This window comes from Suricata suricatta, chromosome 5 (genome assembly GCF_006229205.1).
Source record: "Suricata suricatta isolate VVHF042 chromosome 5, meerkat_22Aug2017_6uvM2_HiC, whole genome shotgun sequence".
In the NCBI taxonomy this organism is placed as follows: Eukaryota; Metazoa; Chordata; class Mammalia; order Carnivora; family Herpestidae; genus Suricata; species Suricata suricatta.
Genome location: NC_043704.1, coordinates 126,379,002 through 126,400,441, shown reverse-complemented (window position 1 = coordinate 126,400,441; position 21,440 = coordinate 126,379,002). Strand labels below are relative to the sequence as shown.

Below are 21,440 nucleotides of genomic sequence, written 5' to 3'. Positions count from 1 at the left end.
CTGGCTGACCTATTCATTGTTTAGTAACATGTTATTTAATCTCCATGTATTTGTGGTCTTTCTAAGTTTTTTCTTTGGTTGATTTCTAGTTTCATGATGTTGTGGTCAGAAGAGATATATGGTATGATTTTGATCTTGAACTTGTTGAGATTTGTTTTGTGGGCTTATATGTGATCTATTCAGGAGAATGTTCATGTACACTTGAAAAGAATGTGTATTCTGATGTTTTAGGATGGAATGTTCTGAACACATCTGTTAAGTCCATCTGGTCCAGTGTGTCATTTAAAGTCATTGTTTCCTTGTTGATATTCTGTTTAGATGATCCATTCATTGATGTAAGTGGGGTGTTAAAGTCCCCTATTATTATTGTTCCTTTATGTTTGTTATTAACTGATTTATGTATTTGGGTGTTCTATGTTGGGTGTATAAATATTTACAATTGTTGTATCTTCTTGTTGGAGTACTCCCTTTATTTTTATATAGTGTCCTTTTTTTTGTCTCATTACAGTTTTCATTTTAAAGTCTATTTTGTCCCTTATAAATATTGCTACTCTGGTTTTCTTTTGCCCATTGTCCAATAATTAAAATTTTTTCTTCATATGGTTTTTTTCTACATTGTGTGTGTGTGTGTGTGTGTGTGTGTGTGTGTGTGTTTTAGTTGTTCAAAGTACTAGAGCAAGTCCCATATCGGTTACCCCTTCATAGGTAGAAGCAAAAGTCCATCCTGCCTTTGGGTTTTGTTGTTGTTGTTGTTGTTTTATTTCTGTCAAGACTTTCACTTTTCCCCTAATAATACAAATTTCATTCACCCTGTTTTGTACTCACATTTAAAAAAATTAGAAGTGAAGGAACCAGTTTTAATAATTTGAACATAAGCACAGTGATGACTGAAAATATAAACTTTCAAAAAAGCTTTCCTAAGAAGTGCATACCTTTGAAAAGGAAAAACCCTGCAGTTGGATATGGTAGCTCTTTGTAGAACTTAACCTGCTTACAAAGCTATTTTCATTTATAGAGTTGTATTGTCTCTGCTGTTGCCAGTTTTTTCTAAGCACAAAATGTTTTAGCAATGTACATTAGGAAGCAGAATAAACATGCTTTGAAAGGCTCAAAGTGCAAATGAAAGCTAATACTCCAGATGTTTCTATTCTGCACAAGAGCACATGGCCTCTAGAGTTCTAGTCCCTAGCTTGCTCTCCTTCCGTGGGCTGCTACTCTTACAGGCTTTTCCAGATAGGGCTGAGGGGCTCCATACGTCATTCTGTGTTTCATATGGGATTCTGTCTAAGGTAATTTGGCATCTCCTGTCCTATTTATTTTGATATTTCTTACCCACAGACACTTAAAAAGCAGTACAGATTTTGGAGTCAATCACACTTGGGTAGTTCCTGTATTCGCTTCATCTCAAGTTATTTTATATCCCTGATAGTTTTTTTTCTTAAATTTCATCTTCAAACGGAAACACTAATATTTAAATGACAGGAGGTTTGTGGATGTTAGAGCAGAGTACGGTGCCTGATATACAGGACTTTATCAAAAACTGGGAGCTGCTACGGCTGTACTTTCATCTTCTGGATTTTATTTAAAATAACATCTGGCTCAAATACTACAGTTTCTAAATGGCATTTTGCCTTTAAAATTGTCTCCACACTTATTACTATAGCTTAAAATGAATAAAACATGTACTGATTTTAGTGCCCCAGCAATTAGTAGCATATAAGGTTGGAGTGTCTAATGTCAAAAGAATGACTAAATCAGTAGGCTCAAGATTTCTTCCCATAGGTTTTTCTTTTACGTTTACTTATTTTGAGAGGATGAGAGAGCAAGAGAAGGGGAGGGGAAGAGAGAGAGAACCCCAAGCAGGTTCTACACTGTCAGTGCAGACAGAGCCCAATATGGGGCTCAAACTCATGACCTGAGCCAAAATCAAGAGTTGGATGCTTAACCAACTGAGCCACCCAGGCACCCTCCCATAGGTTTCTTTGATAATTTTCCTTTTCTTTGAGGTGACATTAATTAACATAAAATTAATCATTTAGAAGGATACAATTCAGTGGCATTTAGTATACTCATAGTGTTGTGCAGCCACCATCTCTATCTAGTTCCAAAATAGTTTCATCACGCTGAAAGAAAATCCTGTGCCCACTAAGCAGTCAGTATCCATTCCCTTCTCCCCCAGCCTTTGGCAACTACTTTGGCAGTCTGCTTTGTGTCTCTATAGATTTGCCTATTCTAGATATTTCATATAAGTGGAATTATATAGTGTATAGCCTTTTGTGCCTCGCTTCTTTCATTTAACATACTATTTCTGAGGTTCATCCATGTTGTAGCATATAGCAGTGGTCCATTCTTTCTATGGCAGAATAATATTTCATTGTATGGATATACTATATTTTGTTTATCCATTTATCCATTGATGTACATTTGGGTTGTTTCTGCCTTTCTTGACTATTGTGAATACGCTACTATGAATATTTGTGTATGTGTATTGGAGAACCTGTTTCCAATTCTTTGGGATATATACGGAGGGGTGGGATTTCTGGGTCACGTGGTAATTCTGTTTACCTTTTGGGGGGTGCTTTTGGTTTTGTTTCCGCAAGGGGAAAGGCATAATGAGAGAAGTGGGACCTGAAAACTCATGTGGGCCATGCAGCCAACCCAATTTTGATCTGTCCCACTCAGGCAACCCTTTACCTTGTCTTTAAACTCTTCTACCAGTGGAGAAAGATGAGTTCTGTGGGTCCCTTACACTGCTGGCATCTGTCTCCTAGGGCTGTGTCTGGCTGTCCCTGAGAAAACTGTGAGGTGGTGCACTGTCTCAAATCATGAGGCCAGTAAGTGCTCCGATTTCAGTGACAATATGAAAAAAGTCCTTCCAGCGGATGGTCCTCATGTCACCTGTGTGAAGAGGGCCTCTCACTTTGAGTGCATCAAGGCCATTCAGGTAAGTCACAGCTGTCTAAAGGAGAGTGGAAGAAAAACTTGTACTTCCTTTTTCTGTACTTGTTATTGTTTATTGCTTCAGAAAACTTGCTTTCCACAGGAACTAGACCATGCTTTAGAGGAGAAGGAGATAAGCTAAAGACCTAAAAGTACAGGGACTGTGTAGAGAGAAAAATATAGGTGCTCAACATTCATTAATAGTAAAAACAATAATAGTAATTAAACAACTAATAGAGAAGGATTCAGCGAAAATGCCAGCAGTAAACCTAAGCCAGAATTGCACTGAAGAGAAATCTATACAGAGTCAGAAATAAACAAGAAGCTGTAGTATCACCATTATTACTTAGCATTGTTTTTGGAATTTTCCAGTAATGCAGTAAGATACAAAATACACATAAAATAGAAAGAAACAAATAAAATATCAGTATTTTCAGATGATTGCATGCCTGGAAAGTATAGTAGAATCAAGAAAAATATTACTATAATGAACTGTTGGCACCTCATCAAGATAAAAATCTTCTGTATTGCACAAGAAACAAAAAACAAAAGGGCAACTGATGGAATGGGAGAAGATATTTGCAAATATCATTTGCAAATGACATATCAGATTAAGGGCTAGTATCCAAAATCTATGAAGAATTTATCAAACTCAACATTGCTCCCCCTCAATAATCCAGTGAAGAAATGGGCAAAAGACATGAATAGATACTTTTTTAAAGAAGATATCCAGATGAATAGCAGACACATGAAAAAATTCTCAACATCACTCATCATCAGAGAAATCCAAATCAAAAGCGCAATGAAATACCACCTCACACCAGTCAGAATGGATAAAATTAACAACTCAGGCAATGACAGATGCTGGTGAGGATGCAGAGAAAGAGGAACTCTTTTGCATTGCTGGTGGGAATGCAAACTGGTATAGCCACTCTAGAGAACAATATGGAGGTTCCTCAAAAAATTAAGAATAGAACTATCCTATGACCCAGCAATTGCACTACTAGGTGTTTATTCAAAGGATACAGGTGTGCTGCTTCAAAGGGGCACATGTACCCCAGTGTTTACAGCAACACTATCAACAATAGCCAAAGTATGGAAAGAGCCCAAATGTCCATCGATGGATGAATGGATAAAGTGTATATATACAATGGAGTATTACTTGGCAATTCAAAGGAATGAAAACTTGCCATTTGCAACAACATGGATGGAGTCAGTCAGAGAAACCCAAATATCATATGACTTCACTCATATGAGGATTTTAAGATGCAAAACAGATGAGCATAAGGGAAGGGAGGCAAAAAGAATATAAAAATAAGGAGGGGGACAAAACATAAGAGACTCTTAAATATGGAGAACAAATGGAGGGCTGCTGGAGGGGTTATGGGTTGAGGGATACGCTAAATGGGCAAGGGGTATTAGGGAAGACACTTGTTGGGATGAGCACGGGTTTAATCCAGTGGGGATAAACCACTGGATTCTACTCCCGAAATCATTATTGCACTATATGCTAACTAACCTGGATGTAAATTTGAAAAAAAACCCCAAACTTAAAACCCAATAAAAATGAGACAACTCAATTTTTTAAATGAGCAAAAGATTTGAACAGACATTTCCTCACAAACAGATGGCAAATTAGCACATGAAAATATATCCAAAGTTATCAGTCATTATAGAAGTGCAAATTAAGATAATAACACTACATATCTACTAAATAAGTGTTAAAATACACTTATCATATTAAGTGCTGATAAGGATTTAGAGCAACTGAAACCCTCAGATAGTGCTGGTGGGAATGCAAAATAGCATATCTAGAAAACAATTTGGAACTTTCTCCTGAAGTTAAATATATAATTATCATACTACCCTTTTTTGGTATCTACTCCCCCCTGCCAAAATAATAACATATATCTACATAAGTACCTGTATGTTAATGTTTACAGTTGCTTTATTCATAATGTTAAAATTAAAAACAACTCAAATGTCTATCAGCTGGTTAATGAATAAACAAATTGTGGTACAACCATAAAAAAAGAAAAATATGACTATAATTATTTATTAATGAATAAATTAGTTTGTAAAAAGGTAAACATATCACAATATCATTTTCATATACAACAGTTATTAGTTGGGGAAGAGTAACCCAAATTTGTGACTCATTTTCACTGAAAATAACATACTATAGGGGCACTTGGGTGGCACAGTTCAGGTCATGATCTCATGGTTCATGGGCTCGAGCGCCACACTAGGCTCTGTGCTGACAGCGTAGAGCTTGCTTAGGATTCTCTGTCCCTTTCTTTCTGCCTCTCCCTTACTTATATGCTCTCTCTCTTTCTCAAAATAAATAAACATTTAAAAAATTTAAATAGTATACTATAATTCTATTATGCTATAATATATTCTACTATAATATAATACAAAAATGTTTCAGGAAAAAATAAAATGACAAATCTGCAAGATTGTAACAAATATAATACAAAGGTCTACGATAAATGAATAATATTTATTAATAAATTAAAATATATGACATATTCCTAGATGGGAAGACTAAATATCAAATAGTTGCATATTTTCCCAAAGTTAATTAATAAGCTTAATATAATTTTCATCAAAGTATAGTCCTTTTAAAAGAGTCAAATATAAAATTTTAATAAAAAGCACATGGATAAGAATATAAATAGTATTTTAAAAAAGAAAATTAGCAAAGGAGTGGCAGAGGCCTACCTGAAAGTATAATATTTAAATAGCAGTGTTACAAAGATCAGGGTCCTGGTGCAGATGTTAGGAGGACTGAAAGCAAACAAAATTCACACATATTCACAGCTTGCTATTTATACATTCATCTATCTAGTTGTCTGCATGATAAAAAAAAAAAGCCAAGTTACTTCAAATGTGAATTGATAAATGAATTAGAAAAATGATTTCAGTTGGTTAAGTGTCCAACTCTTGATTTCAGCTCAGGTCATGATCTCATGGTTGTGAGATTGAGCCCCGTGTCAGGCTCTGTGCTGTGTGAGGAGCCTGCTTAAGATTCTCTCTCTGCCCTTCCCCAACTCATTCTCTCTCTTTCAAAAAAAAAAAGGTTTCTATGATGAGTTGAGAAATGATCCACCTTACTTCTGAGAAGAAGCCGTGAGGTTGCTGCTTCTCACAAGAAGGAAGGAATCCTAGGCTGACAGATACTAGAAGAGAGAATCCAGATCTGTGAGTGCAAACCATAACTTCCTGTGGATGGAAATATTCGACAATTCTCTCACTCACCTCTCCACCAAACATCTATTGAACACCTACCTGTAGTAGGTGCTTCTCTAGGTTCTGAGATTCAGCAGGAAAAAACCAACCAAACAAAAAAGTATCCCCACATTGGTGAAGCTTGCATTCCAAAGGGGAAGAGAAATAATAATCAATTAAAATTTGTCAGGTGGTTGACTGGGGAGAGGAAAAATCAATGGGGTTAGGGACCAGCATTTGTGCAGGGAGTGGTAGTATTGTGGTTGGAGAGAGCCTTGCTGAGAAGGCGACGTTGCAGTGGACATTAAGGAGGGAATGAGGTGTGACCCATGCAGATATCTCTGGGTCAAGTGTCCCTGGCAGAGGGCTAGGTTAGGGGCTCCATTCATGGTCTGGTCTCTTCTCTTTCAGGCAAACGAAGCAGATGCTGTGACTGTCGAAGGAGGTTTGATATTTGAGGCAGGCCAGCTCCCCTTTAACCTGAAGCCCATCGTGGCAGAATTCTTTGAGTCAAAAGATGGTGCGTTCTCCCTGGGGCCCCAGGTTTCTGGTCTGATACTGCAGCCATGGAGGGAGGCAGGTCTCTGTCAGCATTATACCTGGAGAGAACAGAGTTGCTGGAGCTCTTTGGGTTGAAGGAGTCTGTCATCTACACTGACCTACAAGGGCTAGAATATTGACTCTCCCTGGGAAGTTGTGAACTGTATGCATCCTGTTGGAAATGCCCTTGGTACTGCTGGGTAAGAGGGGTCAGTGCTGTCCAGAGTCCATCATGTGCCCAGTCAGGCTGCACCATTGGGAGGCCCATCTCTGGAGACACACAGGTCTGGACAGCCTCTTGCCTGTGCTAATTCCCCTGCAGTTGCTACAGAACATGGGTCTGTGAAGGATGTGAAAAGAGATTTTGAGGGAGTTAAAGAATAAGGCTTTGCCTCCTCCCCATACTTGTCCAAAAATGTCATCAGTAGGTGCATGAGCACAGCCCACCTCTATCTGACTCTAGCAACTTTCAGGGCCCTGGGAAAATCCTTAAGTCACCCCTGCATTCTTCCTCTCACACCTTTACCATTGTATCTGGGCTGCAGGCAGAGAAGCAGAGAAAGAAGAAAAGCCTTTGGGGAGAAACAGTAACATCACAATGACTGGGAGCTGAAGGTCTCCCTAAGAATGACCTGCAGGCCCTGTAGAAGCTGGTGGCCCCCACCCCATGGCTCCACTGGCTGGGAGGGGCTGGCAGAACCCTGAAAGGGGACTTCTCCCCCATCCTGTGAATCAAAGGCTAATTTTTTCTTTCTTTTTTTACCTTCACCAGGGGATGGTGCAGGTCCTAGGATTCCTGGAAGTTGCCCATTGCACACATTCTTGAAGATTAGTTAACAACAGTGTGGTATATTCCTTTGGTCCATCTTTCTCTCTGTTCCTTTGCAGATCCACAAACCTACCATTATGCCGTAGCTGTGGTGAAGAAGGACAGCGACTTCCAGCTGAACCAGCTCCAAGGCAAGAAGTCTTGCCACACGGGCCTAGGATGGTCTGCTGGGTGGAGCATCCCCATTGGGGTACTTCTTCCCTCTGACTCTGTCGAAGAAGGTAAGCCTGCTAGGGCTGGGTGCCCTCAGGCAGGACTCCTACTCCAGTCACCCACACTGATTGTGTTGGGGACATATCACTGTCAGGCGCTGAGTATCATTGCAAGATGAGGAGAGGACAGCCTGCTTTAAATGGGACTGGCTTGGGACCTGGCAGCTGAGTCTTCTCTCAGCAAAGGTGTCTTGGTCTCTGATCTTCTGACAACCCCACATTCATTGTAACCCCAGCAGTTTGGCTTGACAAGGGCGATTCCTGAGGCTCATGAGAAAGGGGAACTCCCTTCCAGCTTCCCAGGAAGGCTCACTAGGGATTATAGCCACACCACCAGCAGTCTGGCCTCAGTGCGTGGGGTGAGGGCCTGGGATGGGGGAAAGAAGGGGCGTGGACTGAAGCCGAGATTGTTTTGTGTACCTCTTGTTCAGTTATGATAAGCCGGGGGAGTCTAGGGCCCCTCGTTAGCCCTTGAAAAATGATGGACAAATCTTTCAGTGCTTTTGATCCCTGTCAACTCTGCAGCATCCATGTTTCGTCTGTGATAGGAACAAGGGGCTTCTGGGGTCAGATGGAGTGCTACAGCCAGGGCCACAGCTCGGGCCATGTTTGCCCTTTCTTGGGGTCTCTCTTGCTCAGTGTCTGACACTGCTGGATATCTGTCTGAAGCATTATGACTGTTGGCACACCCCTACCAACTACCAGGCAAATTATCCCAACTCTCTCCCTTGGATTCCTGGAAGAGGAATCCCCAACTACCATAGCGCCTGGATCCAAAGGGGAGAGGGGTAGGTGGGACCATGTCCCAATGTAAGGAAGGGCTGTTGGAGCTTCTGCAGTGTTTAGAGTTCTGCCTGCCATGCCTAGAGCCTCCACGGTGGTGAGTTAGCAAGGTGAGTGGCCCCTTGGTTCAGTGTAGGTAGGCGGCTCTCATGCCCTGCAGTGGACATGCTAGGAGTCCCTGGCCCATGCCTTGGTGTGATGTCTGAACACATGGGGACCCCAGGCCATCCACTCCTTGGCCACGGGCACTGTTGGCCACCTCTGGACATCTGCTTCCTCAGGACAGTCCTGAGAAATATGTACAGCCTCCTAGGCTCTCACATAGGGCCACTCATTCACACAGAAGCACAACCCAGAGGCCCCCAGCCAGTTCATGCCTTGAGATCCATATGTCTGTGTTAAGCAGCCACAGCAGAAATGGCCGACTTCTTCTCCGGCAGCTGTGTCCCCTGTGTGAATCGGACAGCCTTCCCCAAACTGTGTCAACTGTGTGCGGGAAAAGGGACAGACAAGTGTGCCTGCTCCTTCCAGGAACCATACTTCAGCTACTCAGGTGCCTTCAAGTAAGTGGGGCCCCCCTCTTCTCCTCACCCTGATGATGGGGAATCGAAGGCACCAGGAGTAGATAGGGCCTGCCCAGACCACCTGGAATGTCAGTGTGAAAACCAGGGGGTCCTGAGTGCCTCCTATGGCCCAGCCTCACTCCTAACCATCATGAGGAGTAGTCTTCTGTGTGGGAGCCCCTCTTTGCTCCCCAGGGCCTGGGCTCTGTGTGCTACCCTCCTGGACCAGGGAGGGCTGAGGGGCTAGACTTGTCTGTGGGTCTCTGGGATCCACAGACACAGGCTTGGGCTTCTGGTTGGGCCACAGGCCAAAACCTCAGCTTCCTTCTTTCTGGATGAGCATCTCTCCATGTTAAAAACATGTGCTTGCCTCTCCCCACCTCCCTCTCAGCCCTCTGCAAACATCTCTCTATGTCTGTAAGAGAAATAGCTACTGGATAAAACCAGAACAAAACTCACCAGGAATCCAAGGCTATCCTGAGTTTTTATCCTCCATGTATTAGGTTTGAAGACTTTATTTAAAAAAAAAAAATCACTTTAAGCTGCCTTTGAAGAGACAGGTGAGGGTCTTTCCTTCACACCATCCCTCCCTAGAGTCACCTGGGTTGTGGCTTACAGAGCTCCTGCCCCCTTCAGACCCGGATGGCTGTGAAGGTTCAAAAGCCCCTCAGAGAGGGCCATTGCCTCTGGGGGATGCACTGAAGTCTGGGAAACTGTGGGCAAAGCCCCATGAGCCAGTGGTCAGGGCAGAGCCTCAGGGGGGTTGCCAGGGCAGGGGTGAGCCCAAGTCTTGGACACTGGCCTGACTATCGCTGTCCTTCTCCTCAGGTGTCTGCAGGATGGTGCGGGCGATGTGGCCTTTGTGAGGCACACAACAGTGTTTGGTGAGTGCTGGACGGAGGAAGAATCATGTGAGCCATACCCTGGCCAGGGGAACTGGTTCTTGCTGAAAGTTTCGTTACATCTAGAGATGGGTGATGACAAGACCATTAAAGAGACAGGAGAGCTTCTGTATAAAAATCATTTCTGTTATTTGTACTTTGTTTAGTGATCAATTTGTCCGATTTATAAATCTACTAGACAGATTGAAGCAGTATTTATCAATTAATAAGACAAGTTGTAATAATTCAGTTCTCTTAGCCACTGCAATATCTATTTCAAATGTAATCACATTCTCCTGATTCTTCAGTAGAAATGGTTCCATAAGGCTTCAATCACCTTAAACACACACACACACACACACACACACACACACACACACACACACACAGATTATTATAATGACTTCAGAACTTACTAGCAAATCTACAATTAGCTGTGTTGCAAAAGCATTATTACTGCGGACAAAAATATATTTCTTTTGTGGTTCTATATTTTTAAAAAAGACCCTTTTAAGAGTTTGGGGCAATTTATCAGAAAGAAGCAAACAAACAAACAAAAAACCAAAATAGTATTTCAGGCAGATTGAAGTTACAGAATCTGGGTTTTGTTTTGTAACCAATTAAATTTCTATCAGATACAGAATATACTTGTATTACTCAACATGTTTAAACCAAATGAATATTCAGTATTCGAGGTTCATTTTTAAGATAAATGTCTGCTACCTCAAAGGAAATTTTAAGTTCTCACTTTTTACAGAGTTCCTGATGACACAGTGTCTTTCTGTAGCATGAAAGAGGAGTTTGAGGTGCTTTGTTACTTTGTTCGGCCATTCATAATTCACGGTCCCCTCATTATTACACACTGACCTGGTTTATTAGCATTTTGGCAACTGGTGCGTGTCTTATTATTGGTACATTTGAGGAGTGGGGCCATCCATGGGTTTCATTGCCCAGAATCAAGTTGTTCCAGATCATTGTTATTGTTATCTCCTCTGGCTGCTCCAGTGGCCACAGTTACTATGCCAGCGGGCAGCATCTTCCAACACTCACCCTGAGGCGTTTGAAAACATCTTCACTTTCTGAAAACATCAGGTTGTCTCAGACTGTCCTGGTTTGCTTCTGCTGAAAGTCATTTGCCTGCTAATACAGATCATTCACTGCTTTAAAAAAAGTTTGTTTATTTTGAAAGAGAGAGAGAGAGAGAACGAGAGAGAGAACCAGCAAGGGAGGGGCAGAGAGAGAGAGGGGACAGAGCATCGGAAGCAAACTCTGTTCTGACAGCAGTGAGCCCAATGCAGGGCTCGAACTCACGAACTATAGATCACAACATGAGTTAAAGTCGGATGCTTAACCAACTGAGGCCCCCATGTGCCCCTACTCATTGCCTTTCAAGTAGAAGTTTATGAGAGACAATACACCAGGCTTCTGGGGTGCAAGTGAATGTTGGGGAGCTGCTGCTACCCCTGGGCCCCTGAGTGACTGAGGTCAAGTTCTTTCTGGAGCTATTAGACCATATTGGTTCTTTCTATTTAATTCTGACATTACTAAATCATTAAAAATTTTTTCTTTCAACATAAAGATTTAACATGTATTTTCTCTGTGACATACCTGATCAAACTTGTAACCATCACAGGAACTCTAATTGTCCTCCTTCCCTTTCAGTGGGAGAGTTTATGCACCCCAAAAACCTTCTCTATGAGTTTGCTAGAGCTGCCGTGACAAAATACCACAAACTGGGTGGCTTAAGTCACAGAAGTTTATTTGCCTCACAGTTCAAGAGGCTAGAAGTCTAAGATCAAGGTGTCAGTAGGGTGGGTTCCTTCTCGAGGTTCTGAGGGGGAATCTGTTCTTTGCCTCCCCCCTGGCTTCTGGTGGCTTGCCGGCAATCTTTAGCATCCCTTGGCTTGTAGTCACATCAGTCCAACCTAAGTCCTCTCTTCACATGGCATTCTCCCTGCGTGTGTAGCATTTTATCAGGATACCAGTCATACTGGACTAGGGACCCACACTACTCTGGAGTGACCTCATCTTAGCTAATGACATCTGCAATGATTCTATTTCCAAGTAAGGCCACATTCTCAGGTAATGAGAATTTAGGACCTCAACAGAGGAATTTCAGGGGGACATAACTCAACCCAGAACACTTTCAAATACCAAGACAAGGGGACCCAAAGAGTCTGTTTTCCTCACAAGGTTTTCTGGTCCTCTTTGTACTTGAAGAGAACCCTAACTGGGGCCCTGAGCCTCCTTCACCACCTTTACCCAGCAAGCTCTGCCTCCAGGGGAGTAGTGCCACTTTAGTTGGGGACCTGGATTGTCCTTGCATGGTGATGCATCAACCTCAGACTAGCTGACAAGTTACCTTCACTCTCTGAGCCCAAGTTTCCTCATCTCTAGAATGGCATCATCATATCACTGGCTTCCCTCCAGTTGCTAAGAGGATTAAATGAAATAGAGCATAAAAAGCCTTCAGCACAGTCTTTCATGTGCTGTGAGTGCTCAGAAAACACTTGCTGTCATCATTCATATCAGCAGAGTTACAGATACTGGGGTAGTCGGAGGGGCCCTGGGCCAAGCATGCTTCCCAGCCCCGTGTCTATCTGCATTGTGGACCAGTCATTTCACCTCCTGAGGCCTCGGGTTCCTCATAAGTATAAAATGCATTTGGAAAAGATTTTCTTTCAGTCCTCTTTAGGTTGTTAGAAAATTATTAAGGAAGACAAATTAGGGGTGCCTGGGTGGCTCAGTCGGCTAAATATCTGACGTCGACTCAGGTCATGAGCTCATGGTTCGTGGGTTCAAGCCCCACATCCGGCTCTGTGCTGACAGCTGAGAGCCTGGAGCCTGCTTTGGATTCTGTGTCTCCCTCTCTCTCTCTGCCCCTCCCTCTCTCTCTGCCCCTCCCTCACTCGTGCTCTGTCACTCTGTCTCTCATTCTCTCTCAAAAGAATAAACATTTTAAAAAATTTAAAGAAGACAAATTAGGTGATACAGACAAATTTTAACATTTCATGAAGTTGACGGTCTTCTTTTGGAGAACTGCAAAATGGGGTGGAAGTCAGGGAGCCTCTATAAATGAATAAAGAACAAGGAAGAGAGAAATAGAAAGTATCTGATCGGCTGGGGCCATAGAGTTAACCTTGTCTAGATTAGAAGGCCCAGAGTTGGTTTGGTGTTCAGGGACTGGCTGACTGAATAGACTTAGTTTTTATTCAGGCAGAGCATTTATAGGAACACAAAAGTTAATCTAAATTTTGGTTTGCTTTTGTGGCACCTGGGCAGGAGCAGCTTCATCTTGGGCCTAGAAAGTTATTACAACAAGGTCAAACGGTCTGTGATTCAGGGAGTGGCAGGGACCACAGCTCGTAGCTCTGTCTGCAGTCGTCTCAACTGGGCTTTCCTCCCCCAGAGAACCTGCCAAACAAGGCCGACAGGGACCAGTATGAGCTGCTCTGCCTGGACAACACCCGGAAGTCAGTGGATGAATCCCAACAGTGCCACCTGGGCCTTTTTCCTTCTCATGCCGTCGTGGCTCGAAATGTGGGGGGCAAGGAGGACTTGATCTGGGAGCTTCTCAACCAGGCCCAGGTATTCCCACCCACCATCCTCCCAGCCTGCTTGGGGGAGGGGGTGTCCCTGCTTAGATTTGGGGCATTTTCCTACATTCCCTTCTAGCCACTCTGGAAGCTCTTCTGGGTGTAGGAAAGGAACCATGTTACACATCATCCACTTCACTGAAAAGTTGCTCAGTCTATATATACTATAGACAGCAGAGGCCATAAAACCCTCACCTTATATCACTGACCCCCTGTGCCAAAGACTCCATAGAAGTGCCTCATTGCTCCATTTTTTTTCTTTCCAGTTCTAAAGGGTCCGCAGGGCAGATGCCCTTCCGCCATGGAGTATTCTCCTATTATCATAGTGCATGTGATCCTGCCCTGCTGACTTCCCTCAGTGGCAGGTTCTCTGGCCATGAGCATTCTCTCTGTCTGGTGTTGGTGGCAGCCTCTCCCAGCCAGACCTTATTCATCCCCCGCACCCTACTCTATTGGTGCTCTTTGCTCAGCACTGGGGATTCAGAGATGAAGGGGACAATGATTTGCCCTTGAGTTGCTCCCAGACGAGTGTGGGAAACATGATGAATATACAAACAAATTATCACCAGATGAAATGGTACAACCTTGGGGACCTGGATTGTGTACCTCACAGAGGACAGAGGAATTGGTTTGTAGGGAAGAATCTTGAACTCTGGGAAGTAAGGTGTGTGTACCCCTAGGAGGTAGGGGGTGTTTCCAGACTGGGCAGCAGGTGACATTTCATGTAGAGCCACTGCAAAAGGAAAAAGTGGACAGATATTGGAAAGACCTTGGGGGTTAGGCATGATAGTCAGGAATGGCATTGGGCCAACTAGTGGGGGTTGTAGGCATAGGGCCTTTCCACTGTTTGGAAGCCAGAAAGTTTCCAGCTGGTCCTTCAGTAGTAGGCCTGAGGTAGGAGAGGAGCCCAGGACTCCTGACCTCCAGGCTCAATGGCAGGTGCTGGACCACTAGTCACTCCAGAAGGAAGACCACTAGAGCCACTAGGGACAGTCGGATGGCCAGAAATAAGGCAGCCTTCAATGCCTGCCCCACGGGAACATGACATTGGAGAGGAGGATATGCCTGGCCCACAGCAACCCAAACCTCTTGGTGCAGATCTCAGGGGGAAAGCCCCTGGAAGTTTCCCTAAAGCTGCACATGGCAGACAGCTGGGATTTGGGTAAAGCATTCCCTGGAGAGACATGAGAAGCCCAAGAACCACAGGGACTTTGGGGGGCCAGGTACTTTGTCTTCACTCTCAGGTGCTCATGTTTTCCCCCTTTCAGTTTTCCTTATCTGGTTTTGGGTTTGTTTTCCCTTTCCCTTGCTATGCCAGCCTCCCTCCTTCTCTGTTTGTTTTGTTCTTTGAACAGGAACATTTTGGAAAAGAAAAGTCAACAGAATTCCAGCTCTTTGCCTCTCCTCATGGGAAGGACTTGCTGTTTACAGATGCTACCAGTGGATTTTTAAGAGTTCCTCCTAAGATGGACGCCAAGCTATACCTGGGATATAAATATTCTACTGCCATTCAGCGTCTAAGGATAGGTGTGTAAGGTCCTGGGAGGGCAGCAGAGCAGGAAGGCCAGAGAAGCTTTCCCAGTGCCTGAAAGCCTCACCCCACCCAAATTTCACTGGCCTTGGAGCCCAAGGGAGCTACCAACTACACTGGGATAATGAAGGGATTTTCTGCTAAGCTGCGGAAAAGACCTGAATTATGAGATCACAAAAGGGTTTTGAAGACCTTCAGATTACAGTCAACTTAAAGGAATGATGGTTCTCGCTCCTGTGTATTAGTCAGAGTCACCTTGCCCAGTGGCATGTCTATTTGACAGGGGAAATAGCACATCCCAAGCTGACGTCAGAACATGGCCTCTGCCACTATTAGGGGTGAACCTAGCCTTTCAGAGGGTGTTAATCCAGATCTTGCCTTCCTCTGGATCCCTATGGTTCATTTTTTCTTTCCTCCCTTCCTTATTTTTTTCTTCATTTAGTCAACCAATAGTTATTGAGCACCTACAAAAGCCACTATGTTAGATGTGGCCATACTGTGATAAGCAGATATTGGATGAGGGGAGAACAATTAGGCCCATCCCCCAAAGAACACATGACTGCCAACTGGGTAATACTGCTGGATGGGAGAACCCAGTCCTGTCAGAGCAAACCCTGGGAGGTCCTGACCTGGGCTAGTGCTCAGAAAGTCCTCTCCTCGATGGGTGTACTTGATGAGGTGAGGTCAGTAGGGAGGGGACCGCTCTGCCTTCACTGCTCTTTCTGAGTACTGAGTTCCCCGTTTCCCCCCGAGGGTGATAGGCAGGGAATGAGCAGTGATGTCTCATGCCCACTCTGCTGTTGTCAGTGAGGGCACCATTGGGCAGCCATTCTGCAGCCAGTGGCACTAAACCCGCAGACATATCTTAGGACTTATTTTGGATGCTGGGCTTCTTTCTACCTGTCCTAGGTGTGGAAGACTCCAAGAGGGTGCTATGGTGTGCAGTGGGTCACCATGAGAGGGTCAAGTGTGATGAGTGGAGTGCTTTAAGTGGTGGCGCCTTACAGTGCACTATCGAGGAGACCACTGAGGACTGCATTGCTGCCATAGTGGTAAGGAGGGCCCTACCCCCACAGCTGGGCTTGGACACTGAGACACACAGCCTCTGCCCTCTTCCCATTTGTCTTCCTGTCAGCCATGAGGCCAAGATGTAGCTGTTGTGTGCTGCCCCCACCCTCCACAGCGCCACCTGAAAATATTATGCTAGAAGAGAAATGAAAGATAAATAAAATCATTCACAACTTCATAACTCAGAGATCATGACCATATAATTTCTGAGCTATGAAGTTGTGTTGCTATTAACTTTCCATTTTCTCTAAGAGCAGACAATATTTTTGTGGTTAGAAAAATTAAATTTATGGGGCACCTGGGTGGCTCAGTCAGTTGAGTGTTTGACTTCAACTCAGATCATGATCTTGTGGTTGGTAAGTTTGAGCCCGATGCCTGTCAATGCAGAACCCACTTCTGTCCCCCTCACTCTGTTCCCTCCCCTTCTAGTACTCTCGCAAAAATAAATAAACATTAAAAAAAGAAAAAGAAAATTATAAATAAAAGACTAAAAAATTGACAAACCTAGGAGACACACAGTCTTCTTGAAGAAATAAGATCTATATTTTGGTAAACCTTCCTCTGACTAATCCGTACATTAAAATCTGGCAATTTATATAGTCTCCTAAATTTGTCAGCTAGAAGGATTAAATGAATTTGAATGCTCAGGAAATTGCCTAGCATATAGTAAGCTGCCAAAAAATGTTATCTATTGTTATTATTATTTAAAGTCAGCACAGAAGGTGCACTCTCTTAGGTAATAAAATGTTCACTTAAAATAGGTTTTTAATGGCTGTATAATATTCCACTGAGTATTTCAGCCTCAATTTATTTAACTAATTTCTAAATGTTTACATTTGAATTATTCCCAAATCCTTTGCTATTGTAGATAATAGGGATTTGAAGATTTTTGTTCTATAACCTCAATATTTCCAGGCATATCTTTGATAGTAATAATAACTAATATTTGTGAAGCACTTACTATGTGCCAAGTATGTTTATGAGCTCCTAACTTTCATTAATTCATTTAATCCTCATAATAAGCCCATGAGTCAATTTTATGGATGAAAAAATGTATATAGACTAGTTCTGAGGTATGTGTTCTTTAAAAATAGTTGATCCTGGATGCTGTGTGGTATAGTGGTTATGAGCAGGAGCTAAGGAATTAAACTATGTTTTAGTCTTAGTGACTGTCTATTGGAGAAATTATTTAAGCTCTCTCTGATTTAGTTCATTAATGTATAAAAGGGGGAGAATTACAGCACCTGCCTTGTTGGATTTTGTGAGGAATACATGAAATACTCACTGGAAGGTGTTTAGAAAGGACCTGGCATATAGTAAGGGCTTGGTAAGTTTTTGTTTCTATAGTTGTTGCTACTATTTTAGGATAGATTTCTAGAAAGGCTATTAATAGATCAAGAGCAAAGAGTGTATATGTATCTGTGTGTTTTTATCACAATGACCTTACGTATACATTTTTTGCTCTGCTGTTGAAAAATTTCACTGATGAAAATAAGTTAACTATTAAGAATTATTTAGCTAAAAAATTAATAGTTTATTGAACATTTTTGTTGCGTTAGTGCTCTGAGTTAGTGCTAATGGGATTATGGGAAGAGAGAAGAACATCATACAGAAGAAAACATGTTCCATAGAAACATTACTAAATCCAATCCCTGAGTCTGGTCATGTAAACTGCTGAGTGATAACAGTCACAAATAAAATGTGGTGAGGGAATGTCCAGTACTCAACATGGGTCTAATGAGAGATTAGAGATGCCAGGGAGCATAATCTGGGTTGGGTGCTTGCTCCTGGGTCAACATGTCCAGCTTTCTAAACCCTGTGGTTAAATGGCAGAAGTTTTGGGTGATCCACGATTTGATTAATCAGAAGTACATGTGTGCATGTAACATGACATTAGCCAATGAGACAGAAAACCTCTGAGGGTCAGTGAGACAGAAAACAGCCTCACTGTTGTGCTACTGATTTATTTCTTCAGAAAGGAGAGACTGATGCCATGACTTTGGATGGAAGCTTCATCTACGTAGCGGGCCAGTGCGGTCTAGTGCCTGTTCTGGCAGAGAACTACAGTAAGTGGAGGGGGTGCATCTTGCTGTTTTATTTCCTCAAGGCCATTGACATAGAAAGATGAGGAAATGATTTAGTTCACTGTTGAAATACTAACTGCTGTTGGAATGTGTGAGGCTAGCAGACAATGTCCTCCTTCCCCAGAGCCAGAACTAATGAAGATACGGATACAGGAGTAAGGCAGAGTGAGGTCAAAGGAGACCTTTATTACTGAAAAGGTGATACAGGAGGGCAGGGTACAGAGCTGGCTGCAGGGCTTCCAAATTGCCCTTGAATTAGAGTTACCCACTAGTTCAGGAGAACAGGTCTGTTGGCTCACCCCATGGCTGAGGGCAGAGAAGAACACGTATTGTCACAAAGCTTCATTGAAAAGATCTAAACCACTCTCTCCCTACTCTCTTCAATAAAGAAGGGGCTGAGCCACATGTACCTCAATACTTGTGCCAAATTTGCTACTCCAAAATTAATTGAAGATTGAGGGGTGATGCTACAGGGTCATGTTCTTCAGTGGGGACCCATTCACATAAACACATAAAGTTGGGGAAAAGAGGACTTCACCAATATAATTTATGAAGTACCCCATCCGTTAGGTGCTGAGCAAGAAACCATACATTATCTTTCAATACAGACAACTCTGTGAAGTAAATAGTGGTATCTCCATTTTACTGATATAAAAACTAAGGCTTAGAGAAGTTAAATGATGTGTCCAAAGTAGAATGAAGACTGTATCCAGGGTTTTCTGACTCCAACATAATTAGAATATAATGATTGCCCGCCCTAGTCCGGGGCTCTGCAGGGATGAAAGATGTCAGGGTGACTTGGATCATGTAGCAAATGCAGAAAGACCTTTGTCAGGATCTTTAGTGGCCTCTGCCCCTCTTCAAAGGGCATCTCATTTTCTTTCTCTGTAAGTCCCTGAGAGTTGGGGAGATTCTGAGGTGGAATCTAATGTTCAAATAGCAAAGATCAGGCAGAGAGGCGTAAAATGGGCCTGCAGATTCTTGGCTTGTTGATAACAAATGACAAACTGCTTAATTTTATCCTTCACTCTTGAGATTGAGAAGCTCATGACTTTGGACTGAGTAATATAAGAGTTTAATGCCATGTATCCTGGTTGGTTTTTTTCTTTTTAGTGCCCAAGGATGAGTCTAGGTGTGTGAATACACTCATGGAAGGTGAGTCAGAATCAGTAACACTGGGGCTAAAAGATAAAGGCCATTGTTGGGGGAGAGGGTGGGGAAAGCCTTAAAAATAAACCAGAGTTATCAGAGTTGTAAGAAAATAAAAAGAAGGATGATGATGAGAAGCCGCCACTACCCCAGCTTATTGTTAAGGAGCAAATCCATCATGAAGCTGTAGCAATAATTCCTGTTTGTAGGGTACGTACTATTGCCCGCACTGTTCCTGTTTACCCTTCTCAGTGGTGCTCTGGGATGTGGGCATCACCATCCCGTATTGTGTATAGCGGGAAAGTGAGACCCAGGGCTACACAGCCAGGAAGTGCCTGCACCTGGGCTGGAGAAGAGGTGGTGTGACTGGAATCCCCTTGCCCTTCCTGACACGTCACCCTGCTCCTTGTCACACGCTGCCTGCCCATCTCTGTGCCAGGAGGAGAGTTATACCTCCTGTAATGAAGAAGAGGAGGAAGATGAGCTCAACCCTTTAACTTTTAGCCAGCTGATTTTAATAGGAGAGGAGCTGACCTTATCTTTAGAGTAGACCAAGGGACAAATTCTCCCATCAGTATCTCTGGGCAGAGAGGGTCTGTATTTGTCCCTGAAGTACCTTCCCTTGCAAAATGGAGCAGTGTTTCTTAATCTAGTGCAGTGCCTGGACCAACTGCCACAGCATCACTGAGAACTTGTGAGAAATGCAAATTCTTGGGCTCCACCCAAAATTCACTGAGTCAGAAACTCCGAGGACGGGCCTACTGCTGTGTGTTTTAACAAGCCCTTCAGCTGATTGATACATATTAGGGTTTGAAAACAAGGGTGACAGAGGATCTTGAGATGAAAACAGATGCTCACTTGGGCTTGGAGTTTGCTATGACACAAGTGAGCTGGAGGAGGTGGGTGGATTTTGGGCACCACAGCACCAGCAGTGTCTCTGTTCCCTGCTGAGCATGGGGTCATGGAGGACCAGCAATGCCCACGCTCCATCACGCCTCTGGGGTGCAAAGCTGCTCCCTTGCAGAAGCTCCCCTTCATTGCAACAGGACCCAAGTCCTAGGATATGCTGTCTCTCTGCCCCTCTGTTTTCATAGCTAGTAGTCTTCATTGAGTTGTGTCTTTAATTTCAACACTAACAGCTGGCATTTTTGTCATTCATGCAGTCTATCCATTATAGAATATGTGAAGTCAGAAAGAACTCTGCTTGAAGAATGGTTGAAATTTCCAGGAACTTCAGGGATAGGCAAATGCAGGTGGACAAAAATGCTTAGAAGACAGTTCAGGGTGGCTGACTGGGATGGAGAAAGTTAGATGTGAGAAGAGATGGAGAGATGGAGAGGGATCAACCCCAAAGCCACACACACACACACACACACACCCCAGATGTCAATAATTGATGCTATTTGTGCAGAAATAGCTACACCTCAGGAAAGGCACTGTAATGGTATCTGGCTGCTGGAACGGTGTGACAGAACACAGTCTGGCAGACAAGGGCTTGCTGTGGCCTTGGGAGAATCTGCTGCAGTGAGAGAAAAACTCTGGTACCGCTCGTCCAGCTAGCAGTGGGGCTGGAAACCCAGCAGCGGAACCTCCCCGTCCTGGCCTAATGTACAATGTGCCCATATTAGCACATCTGATCCCCCTAAAACACCCCGGGATGAGTATCATTGTCCCCATTCTACTGAGGGGAAACTGAGGATCCTAGGCATGAAGTGACTTGTCTGAGGTTGTTTAGGAAGTAACTGGCAAGGAAGGTCTTCCACCTGCCATGGTGACTTCCAATCTTTCCAGGCTTGAATATTTAGAGACCTGAATCACAACAGCAAGAACGGGAGTGCAGTGGGGCGGAGGGTTCGGAGGGGTGGTGGGGAATCGTATTAGCTTCTAGTCCTGAAGATTTACGATTCTAATCTTATAAATTCAGCTTTGCTGAATGTGTGTGTGTGTGTGTGTGTGTGTGTGTGTGTATAATTACAATTTTTTTAACATTGGAAAAAAGACTAAATTGTCACAACTAGAGAAAATGATATTGT

At 43.3% G+C, this 21,440-nt stretch overlaps 1 protein-coding gene across 1 annotated transcript in view; it reads left to right on the top strand.

Moving 5' to 3' along the window:
- The first annotated feature begins 2,845 nt into the window (after window positions 1-2,845).
- The window catches only part of LOC115292837 (inhibitor of carbonic anhydrase-like), a 31,166-nt gene continuing 12,571 nt past the window's right edge, over window positions 2,846-21,440 (top strand). The window contains exons 1-10 of the mRNA XM_029940827.1: window positions 2,846-2,944; window positions 6,583-6,691; window positions 7,600-7,761; window positions 8,942-9,098; window positions 9,927-9,982; window positions 13,389-13,567; window positions 14,931-15,102; window positions 16,016-16,158; window positions 18,150-18,240; window positions 19,372-19,413. Of these exons, the coding sequence (XP_029796687.1) occupies window positions 2,861-2,944; window positions 6,583-6,691; window positions 7,600-7,761; window positions 8,942-9,098; window positions 9,927-9,982; window positions 13,389-13,567; window positions 14,931-15,102; window positions 16,016-16,158; window positions 18,150-18,240; window positions 19,372-19,413 (1,195 nt within the window). The 5' untranslated portion in view covers window positions 2,846-2,860. The remainder of the gene's footprint in view (window positions 2,945-6,582; window positions 6,692-7,599; window positions 7,762-8,941; window positions 9,099-9,926; window positions 9,983-13,388; window positions 13,568-14,930; window positions 15,103-16,015; window positions 16,159-18,149; window positions 18,241-19,371; window positions 19,414-21,440) is intronic.